General features: G+C 28.7%; 1 protein-coding gene across 3 annotated transcripts in view; it reads right to left on the bottom strand.

The window, feature by feature from the left end:
- Positions 1–18,804, bottom strand: part of LOC142241942 (uncharacterized) — a 78,526-nt gene that overhangs the window by 57,282 nt on the left and 2,440 nt on the right. For 2 of the 3 annotated variants that reach the window (XM_075313823.1, XM_075313825.1), the window contains exon 2: positions 10,758–13,160. In XM_075313823.1, the coding sequence (XP_075169938.1) occupies positions 10,758–11,785 (1,028 nt within the window). In that variant the 5' untranslated portion in view covers positions 11,786–13,160. Of the gene's footprint in view, positions 1–10,757; positions 13,161–15,416; positions 15,703–18,804 lie in introns of those variants that run through there. The other variant, XM_075313824.1, reaches the window with a different exon arrangement.

The following is an 18,804-nucleotide window of genomic DNA, read 5'->3' as shown; positions in this document are numbered from 1 at the left end:
AACCCTAAATAACTTATCAGCTAGCAAAATAAAGGGAAATTAGGAAGACATCATCTATATATAAAATGTTGAAGTATTTTTATACAAAAATTCATCAAAGTTTTACTATAAAAAATGTATTTTTTTTAAAATATTTTTTATGCAAAATTTGCCGATATTTTATTTTCATAGCCAACTTGTTCGATATTTTATATTTCATTATCCAAAATTCATAAAAATTACATTGTATAGTAAATTACCCTTTTTTGCTACATTTATTATTTAATACCAAAAGCTTTGCAAACAAAGTAGCAAACATTTACTTGTTCATAGTATAAAATGCACTATAACAATACATATGCCGGCTCTCATTCTCTCAAGACTTTCATACACGGTTGAAGCTTGAGGTAGGTTCAGAGATTCTCTTTTGCAGTACAAAGCAGCCATCATGGCGCAACAACACGCCAATGGGGTGGTGGGTGGTAGATGGGTTATACAATAGTTAATGCACATGACCAATCTACCGGCCGGATATTCTTCATACAAATGCAAAAAGCTTTTACTCACACACTAATAAATCAACCGTTTTTGTTTGGCAAAATAAACACCAATGTTGTCTATGCAACGTAAAGAAGAAATGAGAGAGTGAGGGAGCAATATTAGTTGGCAACATCTATTATGGCAGATAAACTTAAGGTCGAGAATTCATTGAACCCGTTGTAAAGGAACCCTAATATAGCCACAGCACATTCAAAAAGCTTTCTCAAAGCTTCCAAAAACTATTGAGAAATGCATGTAACTCTGATACCTGTCTTAATGCATAACTGTTAGGTGCCAAAGACTCTACGCAATGGATTTTTATATGTGAGCTACATGCAGTGTTGCCGTTTTCAATATTTTCATAGAGATTAGGAATAATAGAAAATGGCTTCACAACATAAAAGTTACGAACGTTTTATAACAATTTTCGTTAAAAATGTGGTTTTAAATATCTGTATTTTTTAAAGGGTGATTCTTTTGAGGTTAGGATTTTCATGCATTAGTATTTGACAGATCACGTGGGATTTCAGACATGGTGTCAAAGAGAAAGATGCTCAGTATGCTTTGACATTTCATCATGAATAGACTTACTAACGAGCAACGCTTGCAAATCATTGAATTTTATTACCAAAATCAGTGTTCGGTTCGAAATGTGTTTATCGACAAATTTTGTTCAGCGATGAGGCTCATTTCTGGTTGAATGGCTACGTAAATAAGCAAAATTGCCGCATTTGGAGTGAAGAGCAACCAGAAGCCGTTCAAGAACTGCCCATGCATCCCGAAAAATGCACTGTTTGGTGTGGTTTGTACGCTGGTGGAATCATTGGACCGTATTTTTTCAAAGATGCTGTTGGACGCAACGTTACGGTGAATGGCGATCGCTATCGTTCGATGCTAACAAACTTTTTGTTGCCAAAAATGGAAGAACTGAACTTGGTTGACATGTGGTTTCAACAAGATGGCGCTACATGCCACACAGCTCGCGATTCTATGGCCATTTTGAGGGAAAACTTCGGAGAACAATTCATCTCAAGAAATGGGCCGGTAAGTTGGCCACCAAGATCATGCGATTTGACGCCTTTAGACTATTTTTTGTGGGGCTACGTCAAGTCTAAAGTCTACAGAAATAAGCCAGCAACTATTCCAGCTTTGGAAGACAACATTTCCGAAGAAATTCGGGCTATTCCGGCCGAAATGCTCGAAAAAGTTGCCCAAAATTGGACTTTCCGAATGGACCACCTAAGACGCAGCCGCGGTCAACATTTAAATGAAATTATCTTCAAAAAGTAAATGTCATGGACCAATCTAACGTTTCAAATAAAGAACCGATGAGATTTTGCAAATTTTATGCGTTTTTTTTAAAAAAAAAAGTTATCAAGCTCTTAACAAATCACCCTTTATTTATTACTTTTTTATAGATTTTGTTAAAATTTTATTTTTGAATAAAATTTATTCAAAATAGTATTTTAACTTGTCAAATACTTCTTCTAAAGACAACAAAAAAATGTTTAAAATACACAGAAAAAAATATCACCAAAATATTTCCAATTAAAAAGTTAATTGAAGTTGAACATTTTTCAATTAATAAATTAATTGATATAATTAACTTTTTAATCAAGATAGTAATATCAATTTAATGAAGCCAAATTTTAAAATTTTTAATTAAAAAATTAGTTGATACAATTAACTTTTTACTCAAACACGGAAGACTAAGTCAGTTAAAAAAAGTGATGAACATTTTTGTTAATTTTCAATTAAACATGTATTTCAAACAATCAATTTTTAATCAAAATAATAACTCTAAATCAATTCAGAAAGTAATTGAAAGTAGTTACCTTTTTTAATTAAAAAATTAATTGAGGTTTGCAATAAACATCAATTAAATTTTTAATTGAATTATTTAAAATATTAATTGAAATTTGAAATTAATTTTTAATCAAGAATTTTTCTATGCCCAATTAAATCTGTAATTGATACTATCATTTTCGTGATTGAAGACATTTCAATTAAAATATTAATTGGATCAATTAATTTCGTGATTGAATCAGAAAAAAAAAATTGTGTACAAAAAACTGTGTATTCGATTTTACCGTTGTAGACCATGAGTATTTTATCTGCTGTTCTTAAATTAACAAAACAAAAAAATATTCAATTTAAAAAAAAAAATTATATAAAAATTCGACTTTTTTAGAAAATAATAATTAAATTTTAATATTATAGAAATTTATATGTAGACTACACAGACAATTTTTTTACTTTAGTCACAATATTAATTGATGCAATTAATTTTTAATTGAAGTTGTTGACGTCAATCACTGACGCCAATTAATTAATTTATTCAATTAAAAATTTAATTGAATTTTATTTTGATTAAAAAATTAACGGAATCAAATAAACTTTTAATTTTTTTCAAATTCAATTAAAATTTTAATTGAAAAAAAATTGTTTATATTTTTTTCTGTGTTGTTTTTTTTTTTATTTATTACAATTTTTAAATTAATTATTTTCTTATTAATTACCTCATGGCAACTCTACCCGCTTCTTGTTTATTTTTAGGACTTTTCTAGGAGCTGATTTGACCTTGTTTTCTCAGATTTGCTTTCAGTTTGCATTCGTTCGCATAGAGCGGCAGCGACAGCTAGTTGCACAAATGCGAGTACATAACTACAACAAAATTTACCTTGTTTGAAAGCAGGGTTCTCCTATTGCATTGACTGACTGTGGGTACGATGAAAAAGCTAAAAACAAAATCACACCACAAAGAGAAGAGCTTTGGACAAATGCATTTTTTCATATTCAGTGTTTCTGTATTTTTTTTTAATTAATGAGTGTCAATAACCTAAAGTTACCATGAAATTTTCTTCCATTGCTTGTTGGCATTTCCACAATTTTCCTCAACCAGAATAGCCACAACAGCAACAACAATCGAGATGTGAGGTTGAGCGTCAAGAATGACATAAAGATTTAACTTTGTTTTCTACTGACGTCTTTAAAGGCTTAGGAGGGGATGTGGTGGTTAGAGAATTTGGTCGCTTCTTACATTGTTCTTGTATTGATTCTTGGGTTTGCGGTTAACACAATCATAACCCATGTTGTTGCAAATTGCAAAACGCAATTACATCAAATTCTATGGCTTATTGTATTGTATGTATTGTATTGAAAAGTTTCTAACGTTCAAGAACCTAAACGCCTAGCTACCTAGGTAAATGATTATGTAATTGGAAATTGTGGGGTTTTAAGTGTTTTATTTATAGTATTCCAGATATATTGTGGTCCAATAGAAAGATTAGGCCAAAATATCAAAAATTGGCCAGAATTGATTACCATATGGTATTAAATCCTATTTTTTTTTATAAAATAAAAATGGCACCAATTTGTACCCATATGGTATCAATTTTTGTATGGGCGCAGCCTGCTTGTCTGCTAATTTATAGACAATTATTCTATTCCTATACAACACTTATTAAATTTCGGAATGATTTTGTTGTCGATTCTTCCAAAAACTGTTTACTATGAAAAATGCAGAAAATCTTAAATTTTGTGTTTTTTGCAAATTTTGGAAAACAATTTAGAAATTTTCACTTTTTTAAACAAGCCGATTTTGAATTCAAATCGACAAGTTTTTTTATTCAAAATAAAAGGTCGATTTTTTTTTAATTTGAAAACAAATAGCTTTCTATTTTTTTGAGATCTTTTCAAAATCGACTTTTGACAACTTTTTTTATTCGGAATCAAAGGTCGACTTTTTTCTATTATAGCCACGGTTATCACTCGTGTCAAAAATAATCTTCTAAAAGTGAAGAAAATTGTACCAAAAATCTACCAAATTTAAAAATTTATTTCAAAATTTTTGTTCAAAAGTTTGCTAAAATTTTATTTCTCTAGAAATTTTTTTCAAAATTTTATTTCTCTAGAATCTTTCTATGATAATTTTGTCAAAATTTACCACTATAGAAAATTTTGTCAAAATTTACCACTATAGAAAATTATGTCACTTTTTTTCCATGGAAAAATTTTGTAAAAAAAAATTTCTATAACAATTCTGTAAAAGGATTTTGTTAGCGTTTTTTCTGTAGAAAATTTTGCCAACACTTTTTTCTAAGAAAATTTTGTGAAAGTTTTTTTTCTATGGAAAATTTTGTCAACATTTTTGCTATAGAAAATTTTGTGAATATGTTTTTCCATAGAAAATTTTGTCAATTTTTATTCTATCGAAAATTTTGTCAAAATTTTTTTCTATAGAAAATTTTGTCAACATTTCTATTACAACCACTTTGAAGAATATTTTACCAAAAATCTACCAAATTTAAAAATTTATTTCGAAGTTTTTGATCTCTAGAAAATTTTGTCAAAATATTATTTCTATAGAAAATTTTTGTCAAAATTTTATTTCTCTAGAAAATTTTCTCAAAATTTTATTTCTCTAGAAAATTTTCTCAAAATTTTATTTCTATAGAAAATTTTGTCTAAATTTTATTTCTATAGAAAAATTTGTCAACATTTTATTTCTATTGAAAATTTTGTCAACATTTTTTCTATAGAAAATTTTGTCAAAATTTTATTTCTATAGAAAATTTTGTCTAAATTTTATTTCTATAGAAAATTTTGTCATAATTTTATTTCTATAGAAAATTTTCTCAAAATTTTACTTCTCTAGAAAATTTTGTCAAAATTTTATTTCTCTAGAAAATTTTCTCAAAATTTTATTTGTATAGAAAATTTTCTCAAAATTTTATTTCTATAGAAAATTTTGTCTAAATTTTATTTCTATAGAAAAATTTGTCAAAATTTTATTTCTATAGAAAATTTTGTCAAAATTTTATTTCTCTAGAAAATTTTCTCAAAATTTTATTTCGCTAGAAAATTTTCACAAAATTTTATTTCTATAGAAAATTTTGTCAAAATTTTATTTTTCTAGAAAATTTTGTCTAAATTTTATTTCTCTAGAAAATTGTCTCAAAGTTTTATTTCTCTAGAAAATTTTCTCAAAATTTTATTTCTCTAGAAAATTTTCTCAAAATTTTATTTGTATAGAAAATGTTCTCAAAATGTTATTTCTATAGAAAATTTTGTCTAAATTTTATTTCTATAGAAAAATTTGTCAACATTTTATTTCTATAGAAAATTTTGTCAAAATTTCATTTCTATAGAAAATTTTGTCAAAATTGTATTTCTACAAAAAATTGAATAAATCTTAATTGGAAATGAATATTTTTCGAAAATCTACCAAAATATCAAGTATTCTACCAATCTACCAAAAAATCTACCAGTTTTGGTCGAATTCTGCCAATTGTGGCAACCGTGAATATAGCCCATTCACAAAAATTTTAAACAAATTAAAATCACAAATTTTAAAACTAGTGAAAGTGGATTTTGGAAGTGTAATGTGAATGAGGTAATAGAGACGTTCACAAACATCGAAAAGATTCGATTTATTTTGGGCAAAAAGTCGATTAGTCGAGTTACGTACAACGTTTCAAATCAAATTAAGAAAATTCGATTTTTCCAAAATCGTGTGAATCAAAAACTTGCATTAAACTCTGTTTTGGTCGTCATCAAAACCGATTAGACAAAGTTGAAGATTAAAAAAAGTCAAATTTCACTATTGGGCACAAAACCTCAGTAACACCGAAATGACAATTTTTGATTTTTGTCCCCATATTACAGAGATTTGGAAAAAAATCGAATGTTCTACTTTTTAAAACTAAGAAAAAATACAAACTTCGTGTCTTGAAAATTTGTTACAAATTTTGGAAAAATCGACTTCTTGAGTTTTCAAAGATATAGAAAAGTCGATATTCGATTAGTCAAAGAAAACGTGGATTTTCGTCTTTTTGTCCAACTGTTTTGCAAAACGTTTTCACGATAAGAATAGCATTCGCATGCTGTATGAATTTGCAGATTGCCTGAATAGAGTGAATCGCCATTTATTAGAATATTATATCTCAGCTGTTGTCACCTGATTATTTCTGTAAGTGTAAGCTTTCATTTCATTTATATTTTTCAATGACCTTTAAAGTTGTAATGAACTCTCACAAGGTCTCTCTCTATTGGATGGTTTAATCACATTTGCAATCATTGTACAAAAATACCTGAAAAATATTTATGATCGCAAGGAAACAAAGGTCGAAGCTCCTATGTGTAAATGTTACACAGACGATTGATCTACAATGTCAAAATGTAAACAACTTTTTCTCTATTCGTATTTTTTTTTTTTTTTTCAATAAAATTAAAAGTTTTTAAATAGATCACAATGCTTAAAGAAAAACACACAAACTAAAAACCCACAAACCTCAAATTGCAATTATGTGGTTACTTATCTCTATGTATATAATTTTTTTTTTGTTGTATATTTTATAGCATGCCACAGATTGAGTGCGATTTATGCGTTCGATTTGTGGTTTTTGCCACAACAATAGCTGCCTTAGTTCTCTTCACATTTACATGGACTGGGGGTAGGCAATCTGTGATAAGTTACAAATGTTTTATAGAGTTTTTCAAACATTTTTTTTCAAAATAGTTTTCTTTTTATTTTTGTTTATATTTTTGGATCTCTTAGGAATGTCGAAGATATAATGAACTTGTGGCAATATAAAGTTATTGACTTCATAGCTAAACATTTATCAAAGTTTGCATAGTAATAAAGTGTAGGAGATAGGAAACTATTATATACTTACAATACAGGGTAGATGACTCAAAGTGTCACCATGTATACACGTGTATCTCTCTTAACTAGATTAGATGATTCGTTTTATTGCCACTTCTAAAAATTAATCTAAATTTTCTTTACAGATGGATCCACTTCTTTTGTATTTGGTACATCGTATGTAAGAAAGGGGCTTACTAAATGCTATTTTTCTTTTAAATAAAGCTTCTTTACATAGGCTAGTGGACGCCCAAAACTATGCTCTATAAATATAATTGTTTGACTGTATGCGTCACTTGAGCCTGCTGATGACAATAACTGCTATGTAGGAAACTATTATATGCTTGCAATAAATGCTAGCTGACATATAGTTTCACCAAGTTTACATTGGAATATCTCTCAGCTGTATGATTCGTTTTACTGACACTTCTAAAAATTAATCTAAATTTTCTTTACAGGTGGGTCCAATTTTTTTCTATTTGATACATCGTATGTAAGAAAGGGAATGACTAAATGCTATGTTTCTTTTAAATAAAGTTTCTTTACATCGGTTTGTGGGCGCCCAAAACTATACTCAGTAAATGTAACTGTTTGACTATATGCGTTACTTGAGCAATGATGGCTATAGCAATATTTGCCTGTTGATGAATATAACTGCTATGTAGGAAACTATTATATGCTTGCAATACAGGGTAGCTGACACATAGTGTCACCAAGTTTACATTGAAATAGCTCTCAGCTGTATGATTCGTTTTACTGACACTTCTAAAAATTAATCTAATTTTTCTTTACAGGTAGGTCCAATTCTTTTGTATTTGGTGCATCATATGTAAGAAAGGGATTGACTAAATGCTATGTTTCTTTTAAATAAAGTTTCTTTACATCGACTTTGGGGTGCCCAAAACTTTACTGTATAAATACAAATTCTTGACTGCTTGAACGTTGATGGCTATAGCGCTATTTTCCCTTTGATGACAATAACTGCTATGTAGGAAACTATTATATGGCTTACAATACAGGGTAGCTAACAGGTTGCTAATATTTGGCAAAAAAAAAATTGTCACCACCGCCAAACTAGCAAACATATTTAGCTCATATTGGATATGTAACATCCTTTAAGAATCAATGTTTATCACAAAAAATATATACTTTTCTTTTCTTATTCCTACAGCGAAAATTAAATAGAGTACGATGGTAGTTTGTACCAGTGGACACCCACTGCCTCCTAAATTGTATCCACATTTGAGAAGTTTTATGTTAACGTCTCACGACATTTGACCACATTTCTTCTTCTTACAGCGAAAATTAAATGGAGTACGATGGTAGTTTGTACCAGTGGACACCCACTGGCTCCTAAATTGTATCCATATTTGGGAAGTTTTACTTTAACGTCTCATGACAATTGTCCACATTTGAGAGGTGTCCGGTTTTCGAAGTGTCCCAGTTTGAGAGGTTTTACTGTACATATTGTCACTATAAATTTAAACATATGTAAACAAATGCTTGAACAATTATTATCAAGTCAAAAAACATATAAGATATATCGAGAAAAAAAAGGATCTTGCACAATTATTTTGGCCATTCTTAATAGCTCTTCTTCACTTATATATATGATTGTCATATTATTGTGTTTGTAATAAACAAAATAATAATTAACAATATATTATGTTTATATTGTTTGATTTATTTGTGGGGTACTATGACAATTATGACCAAACGGTTGCACCTGATGATGCATATATTCATCGTACACCACTGGTGTAGGTTGCCATGGTGGCATATTTATTTAATTAAACAAAATCATTTCTTTCGCATTTAGTGTAAACAGGTGAAAGAAAAGACTGAAGCTGGACGGAGCCGACATAAACCTGCACTACATAACAGCTCAAAGCGTTCACAAGACTACAGCATTTTCTTATCTGTAACAGTTCAGTTTATTAGAAAAATTGCTACTTCCACAAATCATTATTAGGGAAATTTTTCCAATGTATACTAAGTATTATTAAAAATTTTATAATTCTAAATGTTTTTATTATGTCTATAAATTTTTCTTTGCTAAAATAACAAGACGCATGTATGATGCCATAAGAACTTACCTACTGATTATTTCTCTAATACATTCATTCATGAAACTGAAATACAAATCCGGCAATGCAGCGATGTTTAAATTCTATTATTTTTGGTATCAAATGCTTGAATATATTTATACGTACATATATATGTATGATTAAATCTAAACAAGCACGTTCTTGGTGTCTGCTGGTAAAATGTTAAACAAATGAATATGTTTACTGCCCTTTTTTGTTATACGAAAATTATTTTGCACTTTGAGCATTATGAAACTAGAATCGTAAACTTTATTATAGTTTGTGTGAGTTTTTTTTTTTTGTCAATTGAAAAGAAAAGTGAAGGAGACTCAATGGCGAACACACCAAATTATGTATTGACCTAGTCTAGCTGTTTAAAATACATACAATTTTTTTACAAAACAATTTAAGTATGAAATTTAGATTTCTATGTTTAGCGTTTTAAAATTAAGGATCGATTAGAATATGAACTTAACATGGATATCGATTTATAATCGATCGATAAGATGAAAAGTCAATATTAACTTTTCGTGACCTTCAAATTTGACCGATGGACTTTACACGTATACCTGGACTGATTGGCTTTTCATAACACTTCAAATCAACTAATCGACTTTCAATAGCCAATAAAACTATTCAAAATGTAGAAAAAAACTATTGTCATAATATATAATATCGTATTGGAAAATATCGAAAGGTCGATAATAATCTTTTCAACATTTTAATTTAAATAAGAAAAAAGTAGATTCTGATTTATTTTATTTTATTTTTATTTATTTTATTTTGAAAAGTCAAAATTAATTTTTAATGAAATTCCAATTTGCCCAATCGATTTTACATATATACAAGGACTAATTAGTTTTTCGTGACATTTCAAATCAACTAATCGACTTTCAATATCCAATCAAAATATTTAAGAAGTAGCAAAGATTCTCATCATAAATATTAAATTAAAATGTTGGAAAGTGGTCATCGACTTTTCGATGTTTTTCAATACGAATATATGTATTGCAAAATGTTGAAAAAGTCGATGACCACTTTTTTAACATTTTAATTTAATATGAAAAAAATCGATTCTGATTTTTGTACACTAAAGTATAATGAAATATGAAAATAATAATTAAATAAAATTATAAAAGTTTAAAAAAGTATAATTCGATTACCAACCAATAGGAAGTTTGTCAAAAAAGTTAAAGAGCCAATATTGATTTTTCGAAATCCCTTAATATGTGTAATCGACGTGCGATGACTATTTTATAATTCGGATAACAACCAATCGAATGTTTGTCAAAAAAGAGTCAATATTGACTCTCTGAAACCCACCCCCCCCCCCCCAATATGTTTAATCGAATTTTTATGCCAAGAAAATCGATAACAATAAAATTGAAAACATTTTCAAATTTTACAATCCCGATAATCTAAGGGCTGTTCCTTATTTTCTAATTTCCAATTTTGACCTTGCATTAGAATTAAACTTTTGATTCTTATTATTTCTAGAAACTTACCTTTCACGCAACGGCATCAATATGCCCGCTCCCATGCTGGATACCTTCATTGGTATCTTAACACTATCGGAATCACTGCCACTTTCGGCTCCCGAACCACCACTGCCACCAGCATGATATTGATTTGGATGAGTTTGCTGTTGTTGTCTTTGATTAATTTTACCATTACATTTAATATTACCATTGCCCTGTTGGCGACCACTGCCCGAGTTGGGCCGCTTTGCAATACGTTGAACAACGGATACATTAGCTTGTGCAGCTGTTTCTTTCGCTGACGCGGCTGCTGATGATAATTTATCCAAAACGTTGTAACCTCCATCGCTTTTAGCGTTTGGTACTTGGACAGCATTTATCAAGTTGTGACCCATATTTTCAATTTCACTAAAATGCCCATCACCATCTCCAGCACCAGCGGCATCATCACCACCCACCATAGAGCCAACACCGTCACCACCTCCGCTACCATGGTTAGCGCAGCCACTACCGTTTCCTGCGGCCAGGACATCCATTTTGCCATCATCCAGGATATTTGATCCTGGAGGTAATTGATTCGATTTGCCGCTAATGCTGCCATTCCGTTGTTGAGAATGTAATTGCTGATTATAAAAGGATTTCGCATTGTAAAAGGATTGCTGTTGTTGCTGACTATTGTTGTTGTTGTTGATATTGTATTGTGAACCGAATAGTTCCACTCCCACAGAATTGAAATTATCATTGCCAACTGATAATGCTGTTTTTGCCGCCACTCCGCTGCCGCTAATGCCTCCACCTGATGCCTCGACGCTAAGGAGATTTTCGTCTTGTTCACTAAGATAATTATTGGCGTATTTTGCCGCTCTTTCTCCACCACCAACTCCTGTACGTAATCTTGCCGACGTTGCGTTATTGCCGCTTGCACCTGTACCACAGATGCCAATTGTTGCAAATTTAGTATCCCGATGTGTGCCATCTAATGAAATATTCGATAGAAACGAGATCGCAGCCAGTCTGCGCCTGTGTCTCGTCTTATTGAACGAACTACTTGCCATTAGGCAATAACAATTGGGATTGTATAAATGGGCTCTGTTTTAAAAGCAAACAGTTACCGAAAAAAAAATAATGGAGTTCAAAGTGTCGAGGAAGGCCTAGAAAGGATAGGCGATATTTCTCCTTAAATATTGAATGAATATAATATTTTGTTGGTGGCTAGTGGGTTTCAGTTAAAGACTGTTTAGCGGATCTCTTGGTATTCTAATGTTTCTTAGGAGATTTTAAATCTTTTCCTTCTCTCTCTCTTTTATAAATCGCGAGATTATCTGATTTTAATTTTCCAGGTTTAAAATGTCTTGTCAAATTTAAAATTGTCCGATATTAATCGTACAATGATTCAAAATATTGCTCTTTTGATTGGTATGACTTTCTCTCTCTCTCTCTCTTGTGGTTGTTTCTCTTAAGAGATATAATAATTTCTTATTGACGTTTACAACTGTTTATCGTTTGCTCAGCTAGTGTTTTTTGCACTCTTTTGTTTGGGCTAGAACTTGGTCTCTATATCTCCTCTCTCTATTTCGTGTTCAACTCCCTCTTAAGATTTTTAAGATCTCCGTGTATTAAATACTCCAATTATTTTAATCGTTTGCTCAGCTTCGCTTGCTTATGCACTATTTTTACAATATCCTTGTAAAATATCTAAATGCAAATTAGGGGGTTTCGAAACCTTAACGATGTTGTCTATAGAACGATGAAATTAAAAATAGTTTGACTTTACTTTAGAGAAGATCGGATGCTTAAATATTTGTTCTCTCTCCCTCTTAAGATTTCTCACACTCATTCAGATTGAAATTCGAAGAGTTTAATAGATTCTGTTATGCTGTCAAAGAGGTTGATTATCTTTACAAAGCTTTGGGTGATATTCTTCTCAAGTCCAGGGTTATCTCTATTGGCGTTTTGCTGCAACTTTATCGGTTCGGCGAAATCCTTTTAAAAATTTTTCTTGAATCGGAATATATTGATTTTTATATTTCTTCAAAAATCTCCTTCTTGTTAAATGGGAGCTTTTTATCGGTAAGTAACCGTACGTTGATGAAAGACAAGATCTAACAACAACTGGCGATGGTGCAAATTAGTGTCCTTCTTCCGTCCGTTTCTACTAATATCACATAAACTTTTTAGTCTTTAAATTAAAGTATAAATTACTACTAAACGAATTACTTAAACGCGACATTTTGGCGATTTTATTCTTTGACAGAGAAAAACTAGAAACGCGTATTTTTTCCAGAAAACGTTGAAAATATTTTTCTTGTGTTTTTTTAGCTCAATAGTTTAAAGGCTTTTGTTATTGTTGCTGTTGAATTTTATCGATGGTTGTCTTTGACAAAGTGCAACCGTCTGCTTGCAGGTTTCAATTTGATTTGCCGGAAAATTCTGGAAGTATAGACAATATAAAGAAAGAAATATGAGTATACATGTTCAAATGTACTGAGCGAGTAGTGCATAAAGACCCCAGAAGGGGCTTAGAGGGTGGTTGAGGTGGGAATGGGTGTTGTTGGATGAATGTTTGCCTTCTCGTTGTTGCTTTGTCGTTGTCATCATGGAAAAGGTAGAGGAAGTAGAAATGGATGCAAAACAAAAATAAACAAGCTAGTTGCAAGAGCGAAAAAAAACTACCAACAACCAAAATGAGCTACAAAAGGAAACTGCAGAACCAACTATTCTGAGAGTGAGAGCAAGAGTGAAAGGCGTGTAGGAAAATACAACAAGCTTGCAAAACTATAAATAGAGAGCTACCATACATACATAAGCTTTAATACCGGCCTAAGGGTTGATATGTTACTATGAAACAGTTTTGGCCTCCAAAAGTAACTACAGTCCTACCCAAACAATTCTCCATATTACTGCAGCGCAAATTGCAGTTATTAAAATAAGCTTTCCAGGCATAAGAGAGTCATGACTAAAAAAGCTCTATACATAGACAAGAGCTTCAATATACAAAAGGAATTAATATGGTCCATTAAAAGAGAATCAATAGCTAAATGATAATTAACAATGTTGTAATCAATTATAAAGGAATATTTCAGTTATTTCATTATTTAGAAGCTTTTTTAATAAATAATATAGAATTCGGTTTAATACTTTGACAAAACACGAAAATTGAAATTTCGATAAATCGAGTTTTTTCAAAACAAAATCGTAAAGTTAATTTATTTTTTTTAGTCTTCATATTCGAATAAACGACTTTTGATATTTTTGAAAATCGAACCAAAACGAATAATCGACTTTTGATGTTGGCCAGAATCGACTTTCAATGGAAAAATCGAAAAGTGGGCATTAAAAGGGGAATCGGATGTAAATATTTCTAATGAATATATACTGACTTATTGTTCTCTTTAAAGACAAGCTCAAATCGAAATTGGATTGAGTTCCGAGAGTATCTCAATTTTTCTTATAAAAGAAAACTAAATATATTAATTACAGCACAGAAACAATTTTCACGAAAAGTTTTCCAATTAAAGTCTTATTTGAGTTTTAAAAAATATTGAATTAAAAATTTAATTGATTTAAACAATTTTTTAATTAAAAAAAAAAAAAAAACAACCACAAAAATTAGTAGTATCAATTAATTTTTTAATTGTAACAATTCTTTTTTAATTGACATTCAATTAATTTTTTAATTTGTACTATCATTTCTGTGATTGAAGACATTTCAATTAAAAAATTAATTTGATCAATGAATTTCGTGATCGAGTCAGAATTTTTTTTGTGTGAGTCACTTTCTGAACTCATTAAGAAAATATCAATTCAGGAATTTAATTCAAAATGAATTCAAATATGTATAAAATCACAGTGACTGACTGGAAAGTTCGTCCAATGACAATCCCAAAAAATTTTTCTAAATGTACCTTTTTAGAGACCAATTATAAATAATAGAAAATAAGCTGTATGCGTTGCAGGAGAATAGACCAAAAACTAAAAGATTGCATACTTTGAGCTTGTTTTTTGACCGACTGAGAGTAACAGTGGTAATATGGTGCTTAAATGTTTACATTCTGAAATTTGGATATATTCAACATATTTTTTGTCACATCTTCAAACAAAAATTATAAATGAAGTTTTTTCTTAAGTTTTAAATATTTGGATTGTGATTAAGTTTTAAAAATATTTTAAATTTAAATACTCTAAGTTAATTTTTGCTATTAAGAGTATATATTTTTTTGAGTTCAGTACGAAAAAAAATTAAAAAAAAAAATAAGGCATTCACCCATGAAATTCATTGATCCAGTTAATATTTAATTAATTAATTAATATTATTTTTTAATTAATTAATTAATATAATTTTTAAATGAGTTTTTTTTTAATTCAATAAAATTTTTCTGTCTACATTAAACATTGCCATTATTTGTAGATGAATGCGAACACTGGCAGTTGAATGGTAAAATATCGCGCCACGCCGTCTCTCATGTAAAAAAATTGAAGACAGTAATCGATAAAAAAATCAAAGGAATGACAATATTATATAAAATTACTTTACGAATGAATGTAGGACACATTACTAATGATAAGAAAATTTCGAAGCAAAAATCAAACCCACTATTTAAATTTAGATAAGATAAATTATTCACCACATTTATTAAATTCACAACATTCAATCACATTTTTTTTTTAATTTCACTTAATATTTACCTCTTTCCCTAATGGAAAAAATCACTGCAAAAGGTCCATCTTTTTCAACTGCTACCAAGTGATTGCAATTCCCATTTTTCTTTCTAGGGTATATCATACATGTAGAGATAACATGCTACACAAATCGTTTCCAAAGTTGTTGCCAAATAATTAATAAGCGATGATGATCCATGAAAAATGATGACAATTTGTTGCCACATTTATGTTAGAACTTTTCTTTTGGATTGAATGCAAGACACTTTGTGTGAGAGAACTTTTGCTGGTTGGAGATTTTGTGGTACTTCACTTTTAGCTTTTCAAATTCAAACTAAGGAGTTCTTTTTACAATTCCATCATATTTATACGAAACCAAGAATGCTTACACACATCCATACCTAAGGGAGGTGTATTAAATCTACAACTATGTGTGTGTGCATATAGGGGGAAAGTAAACAGCGAAGCAATCTAGAGGGCTTTTCAATGCTTTGGCCTTATAGAAATGGTGTGTAACATAAAAGTGACAAAAAGCTACATCCACGAAAATACCACAATTTTAGTAGTAAAAACAAATATTAAAAAAGTTGATATAACGAAACAATTCGAATTTTTTCTTTTCATTTAATATTTATCTTATAACATGAGAGATATATTTTTCAAAGAAACCAGGTCTTTGCATCGGCATCTGAATTAAAGGAATAAATGAAGGTCAAAGTTTTTGGATCCTGGTAAGTATTTAATGCAGCATTTCTTGTCTAAAAAATGTGCTCTCTAAATGATCGCAAAAATAGAATGTGGAATTTACAAATGCACTGCAATATATGATATATACTCGTCTTGCAACCACATTGTCATGGAGTTTCAATGCCAGACTGAGACTATCTATTATTTAATCTACCTTTCTATTAGAGGCCTTCTCCATTAAGAAATCACTCAATTCTTTTTCACTACTTTATGTTGTTTTGATCATTTTTGCGTTCGCCGGCAAAACTTTAGCACATAATGTAAAAATATCGCAACAGAATAATAACACGAAACGGTGATATACGATACATTCAAGCCAAGCCCCCCGAAATAATCGTTTTTTGTTGTTGTTGCAAGTCTATATGTTTTTCTTTTGAATAATTGAGTTAGTGTGAGTGCAAAGCTTAAAGATTTTGCCACCACTATGTCACTATTGCTATTGTTGAAATGTGAGGTAGTATGGGAACTTGAAGTTAAAGTTTCAAAACGGCCTTTAAAGGGGCACATACATATGTGGAAGGGGTTGATACTCTGTTGGCACCTATATTTGTAAACAAAGTTATTAACAAAACAGAATAGGCAAAACTAAAAGAATTTAATGATCAAAACAAAAAATATGCTGAGATTTGTTGATATTAATTTACAAAGAGTTGAATGAATCATTTGAACATAATTGCTGACATGCTTATTTTTTAATTTGCTGCTATACAATATACAAAACAATGAACCATTCCCATTGCCATAATTGTTTTAACAGAAGCTTTAACCAAATTTGTTACAAAGAAATATAAAAATAAAATTTTGACGAGATTTTCTGTAGATAAAAAAATTTTAACGAATTTTTCCATAGATAATCAATTTTGATGACATTTTCTATAAAAAAAAATTTCGACGAAATTTTCTATAAAAATAAAAATTTGACTAAATTGTCTATGAAAATAAAAATTTTACGAAATTTTCTATAAAAATAAAATTTTGACAAAATTTTCTATAAAAATAAAATTTCGACGAAATTTTCTATAAACATAAAATTTTGACGAAATTTTCTATGAAAATCAAATTTTGATAGAATTTTATGAAAATAAAATTTTGATGACATTTTTTTTTAAACTAAAATTTTGCGAATTTTTCTTTAAACATAAAATTTCGACGAAATTTTCTATAAAAATCAAATTCTGATGAAATTTTCTATGAAAATCAAATTTTGATGAAATTTTCTAAAAAATTAAATTTTGACTAATAAAAATAAAATTTCTACGAAATTTTCTATAAAAATAAAAATTTGACGAAATTTTCTACAAAAATAAAATTTCTACAAAATGAAAAACGAAATTTTCTATAAAAATAAAATGTTGACAAATTTTTCTATAAAAATAAAATTTCGACGAAATTTTCTATAAACATAAAATTTTGACGAAATTTTCTATGAGAATCAAATTTTGATGAAATTTTCTATGAAAATAAAATTTTGATGAAATTTTCTATAAAAATAAAATTTGGCGAAATTTTCTTTAAAAATAAAATTTCGATGAAATTTTCTATAAAAATCAAATTCTGAAAAAATTTTCTATCAAAATCAAATTTTGATGAAATTTTCTATAAAAATCAAATGTTGACGAAGTTTTCTAAAAAAATAAAATTTTGACGAAATTTTCTACGAAAATCAAATTTCGACGAAATTTTCTATGAAAATCAAATTTTGATGAAATTTTCTATGAAAATTAAATTTTGATGAAATTTTCTATAAAAATAAAATTTTGACGAATAAAAATAAAATTTCTACGAAATTTTCTATAAAAATAAAAATTTGAAATTTTCTGCAAAGATAAAATTTCAACAAAATTTTCTACAAAAATAAAATTTTGATGAAATTTTCTATAAAAATAAAATTTAGCGAAATTTTCTTTAAAAATAAAATTTCGACGAAATTTTCTATAAAAATTAAATTCTGATGAAATTTTCTATAAAAATCAAATGTTGACGAAGTTTTCTAAAAAAATAAATTTTCGACGAAATTTTCTACGAAAATCAAATTTCGACGAAATTTTCTATGAAAATCAAATTTTGATGAAATTTTCTATGAAAATTAAATTTTGATGAAATTTTCTATAAAAATAAAATTTCTACGAAATTTTCTATAAAAATAAAAATTTGACGAAATTTTCTGCAAAAGATAAAATTTCAACAAAATTTTCTACAAAAATAAAACTTCGACGAATTTTTCTATAAAATTAAAATGTCGACAAAATTCTCTATAAAAATAAAATTTCTACGAAATTTTCTATAAAAATAAAATTTCGACGAAAATTTCTATAAAAATAAAATTTTGACGAAATTTTCTATAAAAATAAAAGATTTTTTATAAAAACACAATTTCGACAACATTTTCTATAAAAATAAAATTTCGACGAAATTAAAAAAAAATCATATTACGTCGAAATTTTCCTTAAAAATCATATTACGTCAAAATTTCCTATAAAAATAAAATTTGGACGAAACTTTCTATAAAAGTAAAATTGCGACGAAAATTTCTATAAAAATCTTATTTCGACGAAATTTTCTATAAAAGTAAAATTTCGACGAAATTTTCTATAAAAATTATATTACGTCAAAAATTTTTGTAAAAATCTTATTTCGTCAAAATTTCTTATAAAAATAAAATTTCGGC

This window comes from Haematobia irritans, chromosome 5 (assembly GCF_050003625.1).
Source record: "Haematobia irritans isolate KBUSLIRL chromosome 5, ASM5000362v1, whole genome shotgun sequence".
Classification (NCBI taxonomy): Eukaryota; Metazoa; Arthropoda; class Insecta; order Diptera; family Muscidae; genus Haematobia; species Haematobia irritans.
The sequence above is the reverse complement of the archived record's forward strand: the minus strand, read 5'-3'. Positions and strand labels throughout refer to the sequence as shown.